The 21,577-nt window shown below is 43.8% G+C and overlaps 1 protein-coding gene across 3 annotated transcripts in view; it reads left to right on the top strand.

The window, feature by feature from the left end:
- Positions 1-5,940, top strand: part of HS3ST1 (heparan sulfate-glucosamine 3-sulfotransferase 1) — a 28,139-nt gene extending 22,199 nt beyond the window's left edge. For all 3 annotated transcript variants that reach the window (XM_047718889.1, XM_047718890.1, XM_047718892.1), the window contains exon 2: positions 4,829-5,940. In XM_047718889.1, coding sequence (XP_047574845.1) covers positions 4,926-5,873 — 948 coding nt within the window. In that variant the 5' untranslated portion in view covers positions 4,829-4,925 and the 3' untranslated portion in view covers positions 5,874-5,940. The remainder of the gene's footprint in view (positions 1-4,828) is intronic.
- Positions 5,941-21,577: the final 15,637 nt, after the last annotated feature.

Here is a 21,577-nt window from a genome sequence, read left to right as displayed (position 1 = left end):
TTATTTCACTTTATGCATGAATATGTTGCAGTGGTGGGACCGAGGGAATATATTGTAGTTAATTACATTTGAAATCTAGGTCATGATGTGAATTATGTAATAAGATTTAAGGAGAAAATTAAAATATTTTGAGGTCTTATTTCATGGTTTCCCCTCCTTTTTAAATTAAAATATTTTCTAGACTCTCAGGTGTCTTGTCCAGTCACCACTAGAAATCTTGACATCTGGTTTCTGCCGGATTCTCTCAGGATGAAGTACTCACTACCGTTTGATATAGTCTTTTTTGTAGACAAACTGTTGAGGATGTCTTTCTATTGAATTAAAAGCCTTCCTTGGTACCTTGGGCCATTTGCTTAACCTTCCGCTACATTCGACATGTTCATTCAGCAAGTAGGATCTCTAGCCCCTGCTATGCACAGAAATCATGCCAGACCCTGGGGGATGCAGCAGAGAGAGAGTCAGGACACTGTCTGGAGGCTCTGAAATTGGCGTTGTCGGGTGGAGGGGCAGACCACAAACAAGCGTATATAGTTTTGGATAGTACATGAGGAATATATAATGGGATGATGGGAAAGCATGTGGTTAAAAGAGAGTGCATCGGCCCATGTTGTGGGGAAAGCCAGTATTTGAAATAAAATCTGAATGACAGGAAAGAGCCAGCCCCAAAAAGCCTCAGACCCAGCATCCTGGAAAGAGGGAGCAGGAAAGGCCAGGGCCCAGAGCTGGCATGAGCTCAGGGTGTTCAAAGAAACAGAAAGGTCAGTGAGGTGGGAGCTTGGCTTGTAAGAGCAGATTGAGGCCAGAGAGATAGGCAGTTCTCATCCTGGGGGATCCCTGGGTCTGGAAAGGAATTTGGATTTAATTTCAGGTGCAAGGGAACCTCCATCTAAAAAATGCTGTGCGTGTCTCTGGGTCACCCAGGCCTGGCATGCAGTCAGCACCTTCAGCGGGGCCCGAGGAAGCCTGGTGTTGCTAATGGGGAAATCTCTTGCCTTTTGAGTTTTTGCAACTCAGGGCTTGGTTTAGCACTGCAGGATCAAGAAAACAGCATCTTTGATAAAGGGAAGTGAACTGAGAGGGAGCTAGATCTCTCTTTGGGAACTCTTAACCCATCTACAAAGGAAAGGGGAGTTTGTTTTGCTTATCCTTCCAAGAAATCCTGTCCCTCTTTGAAGGATAGTTACCAGGTATGAATGTCCAACAGGACCAGAGAAGCTCCCGTCAGTCCCAGGGACTACTTGTACCCTAAGTCCAGGCATTGTCAAGGGGCGAAGTGGCAGTGACCTCCCTGGCTTTGCCTGCTCAGACTGAGTTTGGATACTAGTTCAGCCTCTACCTTTCTGGACAAACTGCTGAATTTCCCTGAGCCTCACTTTCCTGTAGTGAGATCACTTCTCTTGAGGGCTTGCAGTGAGCATCCCAGGGGCCCCCTATGCAAAGTTGCCAGCCCAGCGCCTGCTCAGTTACACATGGTGCCAATGGGAGCTGCCACCACTGCTTCTGGTGGGGCAGGTGGCCAGGGTTCCAGGTGTTATTGATCCTTCTCGCCCAACCCATGCCAGCTCAGGGCTCCAAGCTTCCAGAAGGTTCCAGTTGGGGTCCTGGCTCACAGGTTCACCTGAGCTTGAGGGTCATCTCTTTTCTGAGAGTCTTACCAAAAGGTCCAGAAATTCTGGCTGTGCCACTGAGGTCAAATTAGCCAACTACCACAGGAGGAAGTTGGCCACAGTGGCCACTCTGTGTGTGTGATATGTATTATATATATATATAGCATATATATATATAGCTCATACATATCCCTACTTCTCTCTATATGTGTAGTATGTGTGTATGAGACTTTAGCTTAGTTTCTTTTTTTTTTCCTATATACTTCAAGTATTTTTGAAATGTAGAAGGCTTTAGACATTTAATACATTTTTAGGAAGTATTAAAGTAGAAATGAGGAGACTTTAAATTACTAATGGCCCCCTTTTTGTTAGTTTCAGTAAAAAGTATGTGTGTGTGTGTTTGTGTGTGTGTGTGTGTGTGTATATGTGTATATATATATATATAGTTTCTTCTCTGCTCCCTGTTGGTAATTCCCCTTTATAAAAAGAAAAAAAGAAAGAAAGAAAGAAAAAGAAAAGAAAAAAACTCGAATGTGCACTATACTATTCAGGATGCCTCATAATAGAGTAGAAGTGTAATAGTTAGATCAGATGAATTTCAGATCTGGCCTCCGGTTCTGTCCCTAAGGTGTTGAAGGGTTGGGATCTGTGGCTGTTTTCTGAGTCTGAATATGGAGCTGAGAGATGGGGTCAGCAACACTCATCACTGAGAGTAGAGTGATCTAGGGATGCATGGGGGCCTTAGTCAGTTAAGCACCTGACTCTTAATTCAGCTCAAGTCATGATCTCAGGGTCATGAGATCAAGCCCCACATCTAGTTGGAGCCTGCTTGGTATTCTCTCTCTCCCTCTCCCTCTGCCCCCCTCACCTCAGTCTCTCTCTCCCTACGTTTAAAAAAAAAAAAAAAAAAAAAAAAAAGAATAGAGCAGTCTAGTGTGGAGTGGTTACTCTGTCCTGCACGTCATGCGGCTCACCCCCACGATGTGCACACGCATACAAGAGCATACACACAGGCGCAGACATACACAGGCATGCATAAGCACATGCATGCATACCCCAAACATGTAAAAGGTAAGCATAGTGGATCCATTTTGTCAATACATACGGGGCAAACCCTCACTGAGAAGGAAATGAAATTTGATTGCAACACGTCAAAGCATTCAATCGAGTAAGGAAAAGTTCCATTAAATTGAGCTCATTCAATCAGTAGAAAACTTGGGACCACATCTTGATCAGTCATACATCCTTAAACGTTTTTTTCTTTTTCTTTTTTTTTTTCCCTAAATAGTTATGTCAGCTGATCTTGCAGATCCCTTCTCCAGTTCTGTGATTCTCTAAAAATGTCCAGTTTTTAATTGCTTTTCTCAGTTAAGACATTTTAATGTGCATTTTTCAAAGCTGCTAATATAGTTGCTATCTGAGGTAGGCAGTGCAATTGGTTTGAGTATAAAAAATGGAAGACCATAAAAATTCCTCATTTATATATTCTAGACAACTTTTAAACTAATAAAGTGAATTTTAAACCTGGCATATAGAAGACGATGGGTTCTCTTAATGGAGAACATTTTTACTGGCTCTCTAAAGCCCATGGTCCCCAAGGCAGGCCTGTCACTCCCCCTTTCCTGTGTTTGGACAGAGACAACCTACAAGAACTTTCAATGCTCTCTTCCTGGGAGATAGTCAAACATGTCCTGATGATGATAGTTTATCAGTTCCCTGAAACATGGATGTGGCTCCTCTGTCCTTGGGGACCCCACTGCCATCTGGTCCAGCAGTGGCTGTGTCCTTGTGGGACTCTAATGCCTAAGTGATATGAAGTTCAGATATAGAGCTGAACTTTATAAAGAGGAAAAGGTATAAAGGAAGCAGTTTGTGGAAAGAGCCCTGCATCCAGAGTTCTGAATTTGGGCTCTGAATTTTGAAGTAGATTAAATTCTCGTGTCCTTGGGCAAGACTCCTATCTATACTGTCCCGCTTGCTACCTTGCTCTATTTGGTCACAGTACCGATGGACTGAGCAGACTGCGAAACCACTTCATGAGCAGTATGGCTTTGCACACGGGAAGGAGTTTTGCTCGTTTTAGCCACCTCCCCTGTTTGTCCCTCTAGGCTGACTTCAGACACTTTCTCTACCATCCCAATTTGTTCCAGGTGAAATGAGTGAACGTGTGTCCTCATATTACCCTGCCTAAACTATAATCAGAATGTATATAGCGCTGATGACTGCAGTCAGGTGATATCAATTAACCTTGGCCACATTTATTCTGCAATACCAACTATCCCAAAATTCAAAGCCACAATGGTGCATTCTCACTAACGAGCCAGTATGGCTGTGATGGACACAGTGGACTTGCATGGTGCTCTGCTGTACATGTCTCTCACCTTCCTCTGGAGCCCAGGGCTGGGCAGGGCCCATTCTGCTCACGGTCATTGCAGAAGCGCAAGACGGCCAAGTGCAAACACACAAGGCTCAAGGCCGAGGCTAGGGACTGCCATTTTGACGGCCATTGGCCAAACCCGAATAAAATCACTGAGGAGCACACTAGCCCCACCATGAGGCCACAGCAAGAATTGGATGCAGGGAGGAGTTAAAGAAGGGGGGGCTAAGCATTTAGTGTTTCATAAGGGTTCACCTGTCCTTTTAGATCAGGAGCCCCTGGTGGGCAATGAGGGACATGAACAAAGACTGTTTCTATATCCCCAGCCCCTCTGCCTGGGGCTGGCAGGTAGATATTTCAGTGATGTTTGCTGAGGTCCAGAAGACCTTTCCCACCCTTCCCTTAACAGCCGAGGTTGGCAAACTGACCACAGGGCCAAATCTGTCCGTTTTTGTGCATAGAGAGCTGAACATATAAATTGTTGAAAAAAATCAAAAGGAAATCGTATTTAATGATGCATGAAAATTTTATGACATTCAAATTTCTGTATCCAGTAAGTAAAGTTTTATTGGAATGCAGTTGCACCCATTCCTCTGTGTACTGTCTGTGGCTACTTGAGCAAACAGCACACTTGGGAGTTGCCATAGGGACTGTGTCCCACAAAGCTGAGAACTTTTCCTGTCTGGCCTTGTATGGAAAATGTTTGCCACCCCCTGTGCCACAGGATAAAGAAGTGGAGAGAGCCCCAGGGAGATGACTGTGGTGCCCAAGACTAGAGTTGTAAGCTTCCAGTAAGCCCTGTATGCATTTGGAGTTAATATCTCCCCCTTTCTTTGTTTCCTAGTAATTGGCAGCCTGGGACACCCATGTGTCACTGATCAGAAGGCATTCCCCGCGGCAGTGCTTCATGACCCAGCGGCGCTGGGCCCAGTGAAGCCACCATGGTGACCAGCACGGCTGCACTGCTCCTGGGCGCGGTGCTGCTGGTGGCCCAACTCCAGCTAGTGCCTTCCCGCCCCGCCACGCCCGGGGCCGAGCCGGGCCAGCTGGAGCTTGCACGCAGAGAGGCCACCCTCCAGGGCGAGGGCCAGGAAGGTGCGGCCCCCAACGGCTCGGCCCAGCAGCTGCCTCAGACCATCATCATCGGTGTGCGCAAGGGTGGCACGCGCGCATTGTTGGAGATGCTCAGCCTGCACCCCGACGTGGCAGCCGCCGAGAACGAGGTCCACTTCTTCGACTGGGAGGAGCACTACAGCCAAGGCCTAGGCTGGTACCTGGGCCAGATGCCCTTCTCGTCCCCGCACCAGCTCACAGTGGAGAAGACCCCCGCGTACTTCACGTCGCCCAAAGTGCCTGAGCGCGTCCACAGCATGAACCCGGGCATCCGGCTGCTGCTCATCCTGCGAGACCCGTCCGAGCGCGTTCTGTCGGACTACACCCAAGTGTTCTACAACCACGTGCAGAAGCGCAAGCCCTACCCGTCCATCGAGGAGTTCCTGGTGCGTGACGGCCGGCTCAACGTGGGCTACAAGGCGCTCAACCGCAGCCTCTACCACGTGCACTTGCAGAACTGGCTGCGCTTCTTCCCGCTGCGCCACATTCACATCGTCGATGGTGACCGCCTCATCAGGGACCCTTTCCCGGAGATCCAGAAGGTTGAGCGGTTCCTGAAGCTGTCGCCGCAGATCAACGCCTCGAACTTTTACTTTAACAAAACCAAGGGCTTCTACTGCCTGCGGGACGGGGGCCGGGACCGCTGCTTGCACGAGTCCAAAGGCCGGGCACACCCCCAAGTCGACCCCAGACTCCTCAATAAACTGCACGAATATTTTCATGAGCCAAATAAGAAATTCTTCGAGCTTGTGGGCAGGACATTTGACTGGCACTGATTTGCAGTAAGCTAGGCCGGGAACCTTTCCTATTGTAAGTTCTGGTGTACGTCTGGGGGAAGAAAAAGAAAGGAATTTTAAAAGGGCATTTAAGCTATAATTTATTTGTAAAATCCATAAATTACTTCTGTACAGTATTAGATTCACAATTGCCATATATACTAGTTATATTTTTCTACTTGGTAAATCGAGGGCATTTTGTATTGTTTTTCATGGTTGTTAACATTGTGTAATATGTCTCTATATGAAGGAACTAAAATATTTCACTTCAAAAAAAAAAAAAAAAAAGTCCTGGAGACCCTGTCTTTTTTGAATATAATTAACTTGCCCCCAACTCAGAATAGCTGTGTTGTACTCATTGCAGAATCTATATTCCTTTGTTGCTTTAAAAAGAAATGTTTTTCATGGCTATTATGCTTCTCTCTCGCCCTCTCCTTTCTTCACTGTTCATTTTAATTTTTAATGTCTCTATGTGGTCATCAGATTTATTTTTTACTTGCATTGTGAGATTTGTCTTCACTCAGATCCCCTATTATTCTGGAGGTGGCAGGTTCACCTACTCCTGACTTCAGCTGGTCCCTGAGCGTGGATTTTAACCCCCTGTTATTAACCCTAAGTGGAAAAAGCAATATTAAGACTAGAGAAGTAGTGAATACTAGCAAGAAGCTCCCTTGTCACACGTCTTTGCCTCGAAGAGTGCTTGCATACATTTCTGATCTCAGCAATGGGCAAAACCTACAATAAAGGGGATGAAACCATTGGCCTTCAGAATGGTCTTGGGGCTGTGTGCTTTGCCCGAGGTGGCAGTGGGTCTCTGGAAACCCGTTTCTCTTAGAAAAGAGAAGCGAATTGTATGTGTTCCCATCTTATAGATTTTGTGGAAAGCTGACTCATGGTGTAGACAGACTTTTGCTTAGGTTGCGAGTCTGTTTATCTATTTCCTGAAAGATCGATATGCATTTATAGACACATATTCTGTATCCATTGAGACATAAATATGTGTGTGTTTTAAAATCAACTCTGAATGTGTAGTCCTGAAATGGAAAGGAAATTTAAGCTCCCAGGGGTCAAAACTGCAAAGAGAAAAACACAAAGTGGAGGTAGAGCCTAAGGCAGCCCTTTCACCTGCACCTGGGGGCAGAGGCCTGATTGCAGTTTCACTTCTGCTCTAACAGCTGGCTTCTTGGAGTGGTCATGCAAGCCCCTTGCGTCTTGGTTTTCTCAGGTGTTCTCATTCAGTCAGCCTTTTACAGAATTATATTCACTGGATGGGTTTTCTTTTTATGAAAGCAAAACATAATCATTATGTAGAAAAAAAAAGAAATAAATACAAAGAAGCAAAATAAACCCATTTCCTGACAGTTTATATTTAAGGCAGAGGAGTGAAATGGACAATATATATAAGAACTCATTGAAAATGCCCCCAAACAACCTCAGGAAGTAGGAATTATTATGGCGAGTTCAAGGAGGAAGAAATAGGCACGGAGGAGATAAGGAACTTGCCAAGGTCACACTGACTCCAAGCCAAGGCTAGGAGTCCACTTAGAGCCGAAGCATAGATTTGTGGTGTTTTGGTTTTATCCTGCCCTACACCTTCTGAACTCAAAAGGAAAGGCCCAGACTCAGAGACCGTTCTTCTGACGTAACCTGTGACAAGATTCCTTCCCTGGTGCCAAATGTCTTCCACCTCAAGAGGTGTGCCTGAGCCAAAGGAGAAGGGCAAGGAAGAACCTGCGCTTCTCTCAGCGGTGCTATCAGGGAAGTGAGTCACCTTGGTTAGAGGCCGCAGCTGCAGCCTGGCCTGACCTTGGCATGGCCCAGGCCCCACCCCTGGCCTTGCAAAGGCAGCAGGAAGAATGCCTCTCACCTCTGAAGATGTTAAGGTTGTCATTACACAACCAACTCCCTTGAGGGTGTGGCCAAAATATTTATAGCATACTTCCCCTGTGGACCTGGCGCTTTGCAGTCTGGAGAGAGCGTCCCTCCACAGCACAGGGTTGGAGGTTGGATCTTGCTTCATCACACTCATTAAGAGCTGAAGAGAGGAGAGGCCTGGAGAGGGCCCAGTCAATTGCCAGGATTGCCTAGGAGTTTGGTGTGGAGACTTGAAACTGAGTCTTCTGACTTTTCCAAGGATTTTTCTTTTCTTTTTTTTTTTTTTTTTGGTAAAATACCCATGGATGCCTGTGCCCTAAGGGGGATGCTACACTTGAAGCATGCAGTTGGCATCAGAGGTGGTGGGCAGGAATGGAGGAAGGAAGGACTGAGCACTGGGGGACATGACCTGGTGCCTGGGGCTAACACGGTTCCCCGTAGGAGTGGTCCAGTGTAAAATGACAAGTTAGTGTAAATTCAGTAATTGTTGATTTGGAGTAAGGGGTCTTGATTGAGGATGTGTTCATGGGAGTCTACATGGGCAAAGGGGTCAGGGTCCTAGTGGTTCTCTATTATTCCATTTATGGCAAAAGTCCAGCCAGTCCTTGGGAAATACAAGGAGTATTGTACTCCAGTAGCCCAGGCATTTCAGTCTCATCTGAGCACTCCCAGATTCAGAGAAGGCCCTGCAGGGGACCCAGGCCTGCCTTCCCAGGGGCACAAATGCAGGGACTTGGAGCCAGATGGGCACCTGATTCTTCTGCAAACACCATATCAGTTCTATTACAGAGAGATGCCAACTAGAGGGAGTGAAGTTCCTCCCTGACCAGCCCGGAGCCAGCAGCTGCCTGGGAGCCTCCAGGTGGGGTGGCCCAGAGAGGTAGCTAGGAGCAGTTGAGAGCAGAGCCTCAGCCATTGTGTTCAGAATATTCCCTGCACTTGATGCTTCTGCATCTGAACAGCCCCTGCCCCCTCCCTTCCTCCAGGAATCAGGTAGTGTTGAAATCCAACAGACACTATTTACTTATCAGCTCACAGTTCTAAAATGTGCTAGTTTAGCACCAATGACGATGCATCTCTGAGGACAGGGTGGCTTGCTCTTTCAATCTGGGAGACTGCTATTTAGCTAAAGGGAGATGTAGGGCAGAAGAACCCCAATGCGCAGGGCGACTGCTACTTAAAGAGGTGGAATCTGAGATCACCACCCACCGAGAGTTCAGGTGTTCACTGTAATTCTATTTTTCCTTTGAGCCCTACTATGTGTTTAGCATGGTGTTAAGCCCTCAGGAGTATAAAAGAAAATATAATAGGAGTTAATAGTCACTAATTCTTCTGAGTTTAAACAAAAAGCATGGAGGGGCCAGGAAGGCAAGGGGATGATGCTTAATTGTGTTTGGACTGGCCAGTGCAATATGTTCTATACTTTCTCATGTCATTTTGGAACATCCCTGGGAGGAGTCCGCTAGCCCCACTATGGAGATAAGGAAACTGAGATGGAAGAAATGGACCTGCCTTCATTGTTCAAGAAGAAAGAGGAATATCACTCAGCCCAGAGTGATAGTTGTCCCCGAAATGGGGAATGTGGTACTGAGGGTCATAAACAGAAGGTGAGAGATGGTAGAGGTGTCTCTCAAAATGCCACTACTCAGAAGTAGCAAGAGAAGAAGGATCTTCCCAAAGGGCATGATCACTTAACTCCTTGGCCATAGGACCATGTTCTTCCCATGGAAAAGTTTCTTGGAGGAATTGCCATGATGCTGGGGAATGGAAGGCAAAGGATGTAACCAAAGGGCAGCTTGAGGAATCAGGAGAGTGGTGATGGGGAGGGGAAAAGAGGAAGGGGATGTGGGCAACAGACTTTAAAACACATTGAGAGGGGCGCCTGGGTGGCTCAGAGGGTTGGGCCTCTGCCTTTGGCTCAGGTCCTGATCTCAGGGTCCTGGGATCAAGCCCTGAGTCGAGCTCTCTGCTTGGCAGGGAGTCTGCTTCCCCCTTCTCTTTGCCTGCCTCTCTGCCTACTTGTGATCTCTCTGTCAAATAAATAAATAAAATCTTAAAAAAAAAAAACACACACATTGAGAGATCACTATGCAACAGACACTTGTGGCCTCGTCATCTGCTTCCCAAGTGGTGGAAGCTTTCTTAGCAAGCAACCATGTATCTCTGTCTCCCGTGCAGGTGTTATCTGTCACAGAAAAATAACTATCGTTTATTGCACACCCACTATGTGCTTTGTGTTTTAAGTATGTTGCTTCCAGTCCATGTGATAATTCTGAGAAGTAGGAAATGCCATGGTGCTGATTTTGCAGAGGAAGAAACTCAAACTCAGACCATAAAGGGCTTGTCCAGGATGCCAGAGACAGTGATTTGTTACAGTTGGAACTTAGTCTCTGGATGTCCTCACTCTGCTACTCTGTGGTCCCTGCAATCTTGGAGTGAGGGGAGGGAGAAGTAAAGCATAAGCATCTATTACGCAGAGCACAGCATGGAAGAGAAATGATGGGCAAACAACAGATATGATTATACCAGAAGGTCTTCAAGTGAAAGAGTGGCTGGGGACTTGACACAACAGAAACATGGTAAAGCAGGCTCCTTCCTGGCAGACCTTCATTTAGGAAGTCTGCATTGGGCTAGCATGGAGCAACATGGTGGAGCTCTCCAAATAGCAAACAAGGAGTGAGGACCACAGCTACAAACATTCAGCAGAACTTTGAGCTGCTTGGCTGAAATACGTAGATATAGGAAATGGCCCTGGTTCTTTTTCAGTTCCTTCTCATATCAGCATCTTTACTCCTTTTCTTCCAAACTCCCCTGTTAGGTCACCTGAGAGCAAAAGCATTTAGAGCCAAGAGTCCTGGGTGTGTATCCCAACTTTGCCAATTATTGGGCAAGTGGAATAGGGTTCAAATTCTCAGAACCTCAACATCTATCTCAATATAAGTGGGCTGAGATTTACTTAATTTTGTTTTGGGGGAATTCAATGAGACAAAGTAGATTAAAAAAAAAGAAAGTAAAAACTCTATGAGGATATGGTGTAGTGGTTAAAAGCATTTAGGATTTTAGGAAACAGACTAAAACTGATTTTGAACCTGTCTGCAGGCACCCACAGCCTTGTCCTCCCTATTCACTTCCACTAAGGGACTGTAGCCACTGCTGTTAGCACCACATCCAGATCCCATTACTACAAAGTGTCCCACCTCCACCTACCAAAAGAATTGGCTGCTCGGGGCTCACCCTATATTGCTTTCTGGAGGACTTCCCTGAGTTGAAGGAGCTGACTTACCTGAAGTTACTTGGGGAGTTGAGCTCACTCAGCTTCCTTGCTGTGGGTTGCCTGTGATGAATGATTGGTGGATGTGGAGAGGCAGAGGGTTGAGGGATAGCAGCTCAGCCTGCTGGTCCTGGGGAAGAATGACCTCTGTGGTACAATTCATGCTCCAAAACTCCTTGAATTATCAAGCTGATGCCAGACTTCTGAAACCACACTTTTCTTAGCTTCTTTCCCTACTTTGTCCTGTGTCCTTCATTGCCTTATGCATTTCTTTTGTAATCCCATTCTTAATAGGTGACTTGCCCAAGAAAACAGGGATCCCCATCCTAGGTTTTGCTTCTGGGCATCCAATCTAAGATAGTCAACTTGCAGAATTTTTTTAGTTTCTCTGCACTTCATGTAGAAAATATGACCAACACACAGGATTATGATAATTCTTCTAGTTAAATTAAAGATGAGAGGGAATGAGTCTATTTTATTGACTGATACAGAAAAATGGTGAATATAATAGTAGAGGCAATCATTACCAAGTAATGAGTCTCTTTTTTGGCTTATCACACTGTCAAAATAATGTTAATGCATCAATACCAAACAAACTCCCCCTTCCTGAAAATTTCCTTGTTCTCACAAATATGAAGGCATCGTTCCAACTTACTTATGTTATAGGACATTGTATCTCTACTGTTTGTTGAATATTTCATGTGGAGCTTGTTCATAGATGTCCCTTCCTCTTGATTGCAACACCCTGGGACCTAACACAGTGCCTGGCACCTGGTATGTCCTGGAGGCAATCTGATGTGAAAACCTCCTCTACCATATCCTAGCTTTGTGGTCTGGCTGCCTCCTGGAAACACCTTCTCTAACACTTCTCAATATACTGCCTCATTTAATCCTGATAAATCTCTGAGCAAAGAATCAATCCAAGCTCCGTGCTTTTGCTGACCATAAAAATATTCCCAGCAAATAGGGCAATGCTTGACATAGAAGGTACAAATATTTACCAACTAAATGACTCATGGAGGTGCCCAGGCTCTTTCCACTATGCCATCTATACAACATGTTCTAAATATTGCACTAATGGAGAACCTAGTATGTTCCAAGGCAACCCATCTCATTTCCAAACTGGCTATTAAAATTCACACTTCCTGTGCCTAATCTTCTGTTCCCTAGCTTCCTCCTGTGAATATGAGTTCTACTACAGGTTATCATGAAGGACAAGCTTCATACTGCTTCTCATGTTGGCACACTGGAAAGAAAGAATACTAGACTTGGATTCTAAAGACCTGAATTTGTTGTTTTGGCTTGGCCTTTTCCATAGCTATGTGATGTTGGGTGGTTCTCCTCTCTGAATTTTTGGTACTTACCTATTAACAGGATAAATGATACCTTCTTCGCGGAGAGTCTATGAGTATTACATGGCTTGTGGATAATGTGAAAATAAAAGAGATCCTAATTCTATAAACACTCTTTTCATATTGCAAAGTAATTCAGCTCTCATGATAGGTGTCATCTCCTCTAGAGAGTAATAGGATAATAGTTGAGTGTTTACCAAATACTAAGCAGGTATTATCTCATTTAATCTTTGTGTCAGCCTAAGAGACAGGCACTAATATTAACTTTTAATAGCTGGGGAGTCCAAGGCACATAGCTATTAAATGTTGCACAGCTAGTAAATGGTAGAGCCAGGTTTGTTCCCTGGGTAGTCTGTCTTCATGGCTAGTGTACTTCACCTCCAGGCTACTTTCCCTTTCAATGCAAAAGAGACCTCTTCAACGTATCTGACCATGGAACGGGCTACAGCACAAAGGTGGGAAAAATAGAAATCAGGATCTTAAGACAAATACCAGCAAAACACTATAGTAGGCAGAATTCATGAACAGTTCCCCTATGCTCCCAGCCCTGGCTGAACACAACCTGTCTAGTCCTCACCCCTTGAAAGGTCATGGGACTTGCAAATAAGATGGGATATCTACTCTCTTAATTAGGTTACTTAGTATGTCAAAGACAATAGGGTGTGACTGTATATGATATATGAGACTAACAGTGGGCTGGAGAGAGTCTCTTACTGGCTTTGAGGAAGTCACCTACCATGATGTGAGAGTCCTAGGAGGGGAGTCAGTGTAGCCAGGGACTGTAGGGGCCAGTAATGCTGAGAGTGGTCCACCCCCCATGCTCTGCCATCCTCCCCACCAGCCAATATCCAGCAAGAAAAACAAGGCCTGCAGCCCCATCTTTGCAAGGAACTCCATATTCCAACAGTCTGTTGGAGGAGGGCCCCAAGCTCCAGATGACAAAACAGCCTGGCTGAAACATTAGGAGCTGCCTGGTGAGATGGAAGCAAAGCTAACTAGGGCTTGTTCAAACTCCTGTCCTTTGGAAAGCGAGGTGCTACCTGCATGTTCGTTTACACGGCTATGTTTGCAGACATTTGTTATGTGTAGATAACTAATGCAAAGACAAGTTTACTCTCTTGCCATTCATCTTGGCTTAAGCTCACATTTTTTATGACTTTGCTTGTAAATAAACCCAACCCAGGGTTGTTACCCAAGGAATATGTGTCTATTGTATGACAATCAGATCCTTCAAGTGAGACTCTTCAGAGATAATCATTGTTAACATCTTGGTTTGTATGGCTCCAGTTTTTTTTCCAGCTCATGAATGTGTGTGTATCTGTGCATGAATATTAAAATCAAGTCACATCTTTTTTGATAATTCACCCAAAAACTGAAGGGGAAAAAAAAAAAAACAGTTATTCTCTGTTGATGCAGTTCAAAGGGCTCTTAGAAGTCATTTAAGCCAATTTTCTTGTTTTATGGATGAAGAATGTGAGGGTGTGGAGAAGTAGTCACTGGTCACACTCACAGAGGTAATAGCAAAAACCAGACGGACACTCAGGACAACTTTCTGGTGCCTGTCCTATCACTTGTCTAACTCCCAACCTGACCGTTTGCACCCCAGGTGGAAAATAGTGCCTCACATGGTCATTTGCATAAAGCAGATATCTAGTTAATAGTGGTCTAGGGGGGGTGCCTGGGTGGCTCAGTGGGTTAAAGCCTCTGCCTTCGGCTCAGGTAATGATCTCAGAGTCCTGGGATCGAGCCCCACATCGGGCTCTCTGCTCAGCAGGGAGCCTGCTTCCTCCTCTCTCTCTGCCTGCCTCTCTGCCTGCTTGTGATTTCTCTCTGTCAAATAAATAAAAATAAAATCTTAAAAAAAAAATAGTGGTCTAGGGAAGCTACATTCCTCATTTAGTCATGTGTTTGGTACAGTGGGAAAAGTAACAAATCTAAAGAGACTTGGTGCTCTAGTTATCAACAGCTGTGTAAGAAACCACCCCAAAATGTAGTAGTTTGATGCAACAATCAATAGATAGAGATTTATCTCTCCTAGTCCTGGGGGTGCTTTGGGAACACCTGGGCAGGTCTTGCTTGGGTGTTCCCCTATAGTCAGGCAGTCGCTAGGACAGATGGTGTCTGAAGACTGGCCTGGCTTGTATGTCCAAGAGGCTTCTTTCATTGCACATTTGATGTCTCAGTTTGGATGACTGCAGCACCTGGGGCTGCTTAGGCACCACCGTCTCACTCTCTTCACATGGGCAGCTTGGACTTCCTTGCAGCATAGCAGACTTAGGGTCATTGGTGGGACTTCTTACAAGGCAGGTGGCTGTCCCAGGAGTGAATGTCTAAAAGACCATAGCCAAAGTTGCAAGGGTTCTGTATCAAATGGTTGCCATATCTTATTGTTTCAATAGGGCCAGCCTAGATTCAGTGTGGGAAAGGACTACATAAGGAGCTAAATAATAGGGGGTGTGGTTCTAGGGGGGCCCTCTTTAGACACTAGTTGCCATACTTGGCTGTTCCTTGACAATCAGATAGACAGAACACCTACCTAATGGATCTTTGGTCATTCTTAAAAGGGTGATTAATATAGGTATAAGCTTTCATGAACCTCAAAGTCCATTATACTAATGTAAGGTATCATTATCCTAAGTCCTTGGGCCTGCTATGTAATTTTAACTATTCTGACCTAAGGCATTTGACTATTTTCAGCCCAATCTTTTGATCATATGTGATGGAGATTAAGTGATTTTGCATAAGTCACTCATTCCATGAGTAGGACACAGGCATGCACACTGTGTTGCTTTCGCTGTATTTTGATAGAGCCCAACCAAACCATTTGAGAAAAAAGGATCTTCTCAGAACAAACTGGGGACTGAGGTCAGCATGGAAAACTTTGTCTTATGTGGGTGGAAACTCTGGCAGACCTACACACTTCTTAGATAATTTGTGAAACACAAGAGAATGTTGCTGAGACATTTAACACTGTGTGTTAAAAGCTGTACACAGCATTTAAAAAGAATGCATGACAGACTCCATTTCCACTTTCCTTAATTTGGAACTTCTATCTTTAGTAGCAATTTGCATTTTCCACACAATTAAAGACTGTACCTAGTTCTGATTTGCACTTCAAGTATCCAATTCAGCTGTGATTTACATTTTTTCCCTCTATTTATCTGTTTATCTGCTTCCCAGTAAGAATGCTGGGGTTTCTCAATTTTGCCATAATCATTTAAAATGTGAGTAACTCTGGACAAATTTGATTAACCATCTCAGAGGGTCAGTTTTCTCATATATTAAATGGGAATAAGATTTTATTTAAGGAATTGCTTATTTATTTATTTATTTATTTATTCCTTAAATGTCTACTCCAGAAACAGAGTAGACATTTGATACATGCACATTCACGGTTCTTTAAATTCACCCTTTGCAGACCTGTCCAAAGGATCTGTGAATGAAAACTCACTGTTGATAGTAGAATCATCCATCAACTATCACCTTCCATCATGAACATCAAAACCGACACATCCAAAGTCAGTGAGTTTTTCTGTGCCTTTAGACATAAACAATCAGGTAAATCCAAGCCATGACAAATAAACACAATGTTTGAGATGATTACCTGGATAGGTCTGTTCATTTTCTTTAAATGTTCTAATAATGAAGAAGAAAAGTTTGAATGGTCTCTTTGTTTCTTTCTTCTCTATACATGACAGATGCAGATTAGAGGTAATTTAAAAATAAAATTTCTTCCACTGAATAGTTTGGAAATTTACCCTTCTGGTGGAGAAGGTTCTTAACTGTTTCCCAAAGACACAAAGTGACTATTTTGCAATGAGCTCCCATATCACTCATTTTTGCCCAAATTGCTCTTTTAAAATCAGTTTCTCCACTTTCCTGTTATACAATGTCCTACCTGATTAGTACCCCCCCTGCCTTGGTGGGGGTGGGTATGGCAACTTTGGAAAATAAACCTAAAGAGTTCTGGTGTTCAAGGGGTATCCTAGCTGTGTCCATTTATTTGTTAGATTCCAATCTTATTCACAATCACCAAAAGGCAAAGGCAATTCAAGTGTTCATCGGTAGATAGCTGGATTAAGGAACGTGATCTGACCATACAATGAAATAGTATTCAGCCATGAGAAGGCAGGGAGGAGTGTCTGGGTGGCTCAGTCAGCTAAGTGTCCAGCTCTTGATTTGGTCCAGGTCATGATCTCAGGGTCATGGGAAGGAGTCAAGCCCTAGGTAAGGCTTAGCATTCTCACCCTCCCCTCTATCCACCCCTCCTTCCATTTGTGCTCTCTCTCTCTCTCTATCAAATAAATACATAAATAAATAAAAATATTTAAATAAAAGTTCTGATCTGTGCTAGGACATGGACAGACCTGGAAAACATGCTAATTGACATGAACCAGACAGAATAGGACACATATTGTATGTTTCTAATTATATGGCAGGTCTAGAATGGGAATGTTCTTAGAAACCAAAAGTAAAGCAAAGGCGCTCAGGAGCTGGCAAGAGAGGAAGCAATGAAAGCCATTGCTTAATAAGTGCGCAGTTCCTGATCAGGTTATGACAAAATTTTGGAAATGGCGATAGTGACAGATACACATTTTTTAATGCAATTGATGATCCCGAATTGAATATGAAAATACTTATGAATATATATATTATATATACATGAAATATTGATATACATTTCAAAAAAGGAGAATGAAAATCCAATCTTAGGCTGTATTTAATTGCAAGCAGCTCAACCCTGTCCTTGATTCATTGGCAGTGTATGGAGAAGGACTTCCGCAAAGTGCTAACTCTACGCACCATCATTGCATGACAATTCCAGTTTCCAACTGTTGCATTATTTGACAGTTTATAGATGGGAAATAAACATGAAAATGTGAAGCAGACCTAATTACACCCACTTTTCATGTGCCTAACTTGTGGCTTAGCTTCAAACCAAACAAATCATTTATAGTCGTTGTTTAAGCTACTGTACACAGTTTTCAAGTTCTCGCATCCTGAGAAGGACATTATTGTCTATCTAGATAATGTTGTTCCCTATATACCTGGTGTTCAACATCACAACTGCAAGGTATACACATCATCAATCAAATATTTCCACAGTAAAAATTAACCCATGGCCTTGTCAGTTCTGTTTTTTTTTTTAATTTTTTAATTTATTTTCAGCATAACAGTATTCATTGTTTTTGCACCACACCCAGTGCTCCATGCAATCTGTGCCCTCTCCAATACCCACCACCTGGTTCCCCCAACCTCCCATCCCTCGAACCTTCAAACCCCTCAGATTGTTTTTCAGAGTCCATAGTCTCTCATGGTTCACCTCCCCTTCCAATTTCCCTCAACTCCCTTCTCCTCTCTAACTCCCCTTGTCCTCCGTGCTATTTGTTATGCTCCACAAATAAGTGAAACCATATGATAATTGACTCTCTCTGCTTGACTTATTTCACTCAGCATAATCTCTTCCAGTCCCGTCCATGTTGCTACAAAAGTTGGGTATTCATCCTTTCTGATGGAGGCATAATACTCCATAGTATATATGGACCACATCTTCCTTATCCCTTCATCCATTGAAGGGCATCTTGGTTCTTGCCACAGTTTGGCAACTGTGGCCATTGCTGCTATAAACATTGGGGTACAGATGGCCCTTCTTTTCACTACATCTGTATCTTTGGGGTAAATATCCAGTAGTGCAATTGCAGGGTCATAGGGAAGCTCTATTTTTAATTTCTTGAGGAATCTCCACACTGTTCTCCAAAGTGGCTGTACCAACTTGCATTCCCACCAACAGTGTAAGAGGGTTCCCCTTTCTCCACATCCTCTCCAACACATGTTGTTTCCTGTCTTGCTAATTTTTGTCATTCTAACTTGTGTAAGGTGGTATCTCAATGTGGTTTTAATTTGAATCTCCCTGATGGCTAGTGATGATGAACATTTTTTCATGGGTCTGATAGCCATTTGTATCTCTTCATTGGAGAAGTGTCTGTTCATATCTTCTGCCCATTTTTTTTTTTATCTGATTGTCTGTTTTGTGTGTGTTGAGTTTGAGGAGTTCTTTATAGATTCTGGATATCAACCTTTTGTCGGTACTGTTATTTGCATATATCTTCTCCCATTCCATGGGTTGCCTCTTTGTTTTGTTGACTGTTTCCTTTGCTGTGCAGAAGCTTTTGATTTTGATGAAGTCCCAAAAGTTCATTTTTGTTTTTATTTCCTTTACCTTTGGAGACATATCTTGAAAGAAGTTGCTGTGGCTGATATCGAAGAGGTTACTGCCTATATTCTCCTCTAGGATTCTGATGGATTCCCGTCTCACGTTGATGTCTTTTATCCACTTTGAATTTATCTTTGTGTACAGTGTAAGAGAATGGTTGAGTTTCATTCTTCTACATATAGCTGTCCAGTTTTCCCAGCACCATTTATTGAAGAGACTGTCTTTTTTCCACTGTATATTTTTTCCTGTTTTGTCAAAGATTATTTGACCATAGAGTTGAGGGTCTATATCTGGGCTCTCTACTCTGTTCCACTGGTCTATGTGTCCATTTTTATGCCAGTACCATGCTGTCTTGGTGATCACAGCTTTGTAGTAAAGCTTGAAATCAGGTAACGTGATGCCACCAGTTTTATTTTTGTTTTTCAACATTTCCTTAGCGATTCGGGATCTCTTCTGATTCCATACAAATTTTTGGATTATTTGCTCCAGCTCTTTGAAAAATACTGGTGGAATTTTGATCAGAATAGCATTAAAAGTATAGATTGCTCTAGGCAGTATAGACATCTTAACAATGTTTATTCTTCCGATCCAAGAGCATGGAATGGTCTTCCATCTTTTTGTGTCTTCTTCAATTTCTTTCATGAGTGTTCTGTAGTTCTTCGAGTACAGATCCTTTCTGTTTGACAAAAATTCACCATTGTAGATTGAGCCTAGCTGACCAAACTGTTTGAAATAAATGCTAAAACAATGAGATCCTTAGTAATGAAAGACAGATAATGTGCTTAACCTCTATTAAAAGTAACTGAGGGAAAATGAAGAAAAAAATAAAGTAACTGAAAAAACAAATTAACGGTGGAAGGCACATTAAAATACCAGTTTTTTGTTTGTTTGTTTGTTTGTTTTGTTTCATTTTTATCCATCAGTCATGGGCAAAGTGATTGAAGAGGTATCATTATGTCTCATATACCAACTTCCTAGATATTGAGTGTGAAAAAGTTATAGAACTAGAAATAGGATGGCTCTATATTTAACTTCATAGAGAGCTAATTGTGCAAATATGCATAGTCTTATAGAGAGAGAATTTGACACCTTAGAGTTTATAGTGTGATTTCTACAATAGTTCAGTAATTCAAAAGAAGTCCTGGGCATGGGGGCATTTCTCCTAAGAGGAGTTTCTAGGTGTAAAGGGTTCAAGGGATTTGGGGCTGGTCAAGGGAAAAGATTGTTTACCAAGTGGCACTTGTACAGGGTTGTGTGGAGGGACTGCATACAGCATAAGCAAGGGGCTCACCATCCAGATGGGGAGGAGGGCCGGGGAACCTTGGGGGAGAGGGGGTCTGAATAAAAGTCTAGGGGATGTCACTCAATAGCATGGCCAGGAGTCTCTGAGTCCGAGAACTCTGATGGGCAACATGCCTGGGAACTTGTAACTATAAGGCTGTCGCTTATCAAGGGCTAACAGTTGCTCAGTGAGATTTTCCGGGGTACGCAAAGCAGGCAGTGTCCACATGGCTGAAAATCTGCTTGTTTGGGTTATGTTAAAAATAACTGGATGTGTAAAAATTTGAGTTAGGGGCCCGTGGGCTTTTGAGCTAACAGGTCTCAGCCTGCCATGAAGTAAACAATGTAGGTGCCAGAGCACACAGGCCATCTTTGAGTCATTTTTTTTTTTTTTTTTTAAATAGCGGTAAGGTTCCAGAGTGTCTGTCTTGTGTAGGAATGGGTTTTTCTCCTACAAGTGGGCTTCTGTGAATCCAGAAGATACAGTAAGGCACCTGTACTAATTTCCTATCAACACAAACAGATTACCATACACTTGACTAATGGTGTAAGACAACACACATTTATTACCTTATGTTTCTGGAACTTCTAAGTCCAAAGTCAGTCTCAGTGAGCTCAAGTCAAAGTGTGGCAAGGGAGTTGTCCCTTCTGGAAATTCTAGGGGACAACCTTTTCTATTGTCCTTTCTAGCTGCTGGAGGCAGTTCTCATTCCTTGGCCAGTTGGGCTCCCATCACCGCTCTTCTTCAGACCCCTGCTTCCCTCTTACAAGGACACTTGTGATTACACTGGGCTCACTCAGATAACCCAAGATGATCTCCCTACCTCAAAATTCTTACCTTGATCACATCAGCCAAGTCCCTGTGCCATCTAAGGTGCCATATTCACAGGTTCTGGAGGATTAGGGTGTGGACATCTTTGGAGCCATTATTCAGCCTCTCACAGGGCTTTAGACACAACTCTGATGTGCCCCAACATGCAGACTCTAGATATCTGAGGGGTGTCTAAGGTTTAGAACACAAGCTAAAAGGAGGCTGAATGAACTCCTTTCAAGGACACCCCGTACCCACACCCAGGGGCCTCTGGAAGGGAAAGCAGCTGTTTTGCAAATGGAGGTGGTGAGAATAGAATTTATGGTTTTAAGGAGTTCTTCCAGCTTGGGACTTTTTTTCAGATTCTCAGCCCTGGGGCCGTTTGAGAAATGGGAGCTGGAAAAGTCAGGCTAGTGTTCGCTCAGTTTCTTTCCTTCCCAGACCATCCTGCCTTGTCTTCCCCTTTTAGTTTGGGTCTCTCTGTCTATACCCTGAAATCCTACTGTAGGATCTTATTGAAGGACTTCTGGACATTCTTTCAACACATCTCATGAGGCTTCTGATGTGTGCAAAATGGAAACAAATGGCTGAGACAGTCTGACAAGTGGCAGGAGACAGAGATGGAGGAAGACCACAGTTCAACCTGCAAACCCTGCTGGAGTGGGGGACAGAGGACAGGGTCCAAAGGGAGCATGAAGGTCACCTGGACTGGGGAAGGTAGCACAGGATAGGGGATATTTGACCCAAGATTTGACAGATGGTCCTGGGTTTGCCTCCATCCCACCAAGGGCCACAGCCCCCATTTTTCAGTAGATTCCTAAAGGTTGTCTTAAATTCCTTCTGTTCCTGCATCAGTGTTCTAATGATGGCTTATACATACAAGGCACCAGAGAGCTTTTT

This window comes from Lutra lutra, chromosome 2, assembly GCF_902655055.1.
Source record: "Lutra lutra chromosome 2, mLutLut1.2, whole genome shotgun sequence".
NCBI lineage: Eukaryota > Metazoa > Chordata > Mammalia > Carnivora > Mustelidae > Lutra > Lutra lutra.
Note: the sequence above shows the minus strand (reverse complement) of the source record. Positions and strands in the feature narration are given on the sequence as shown.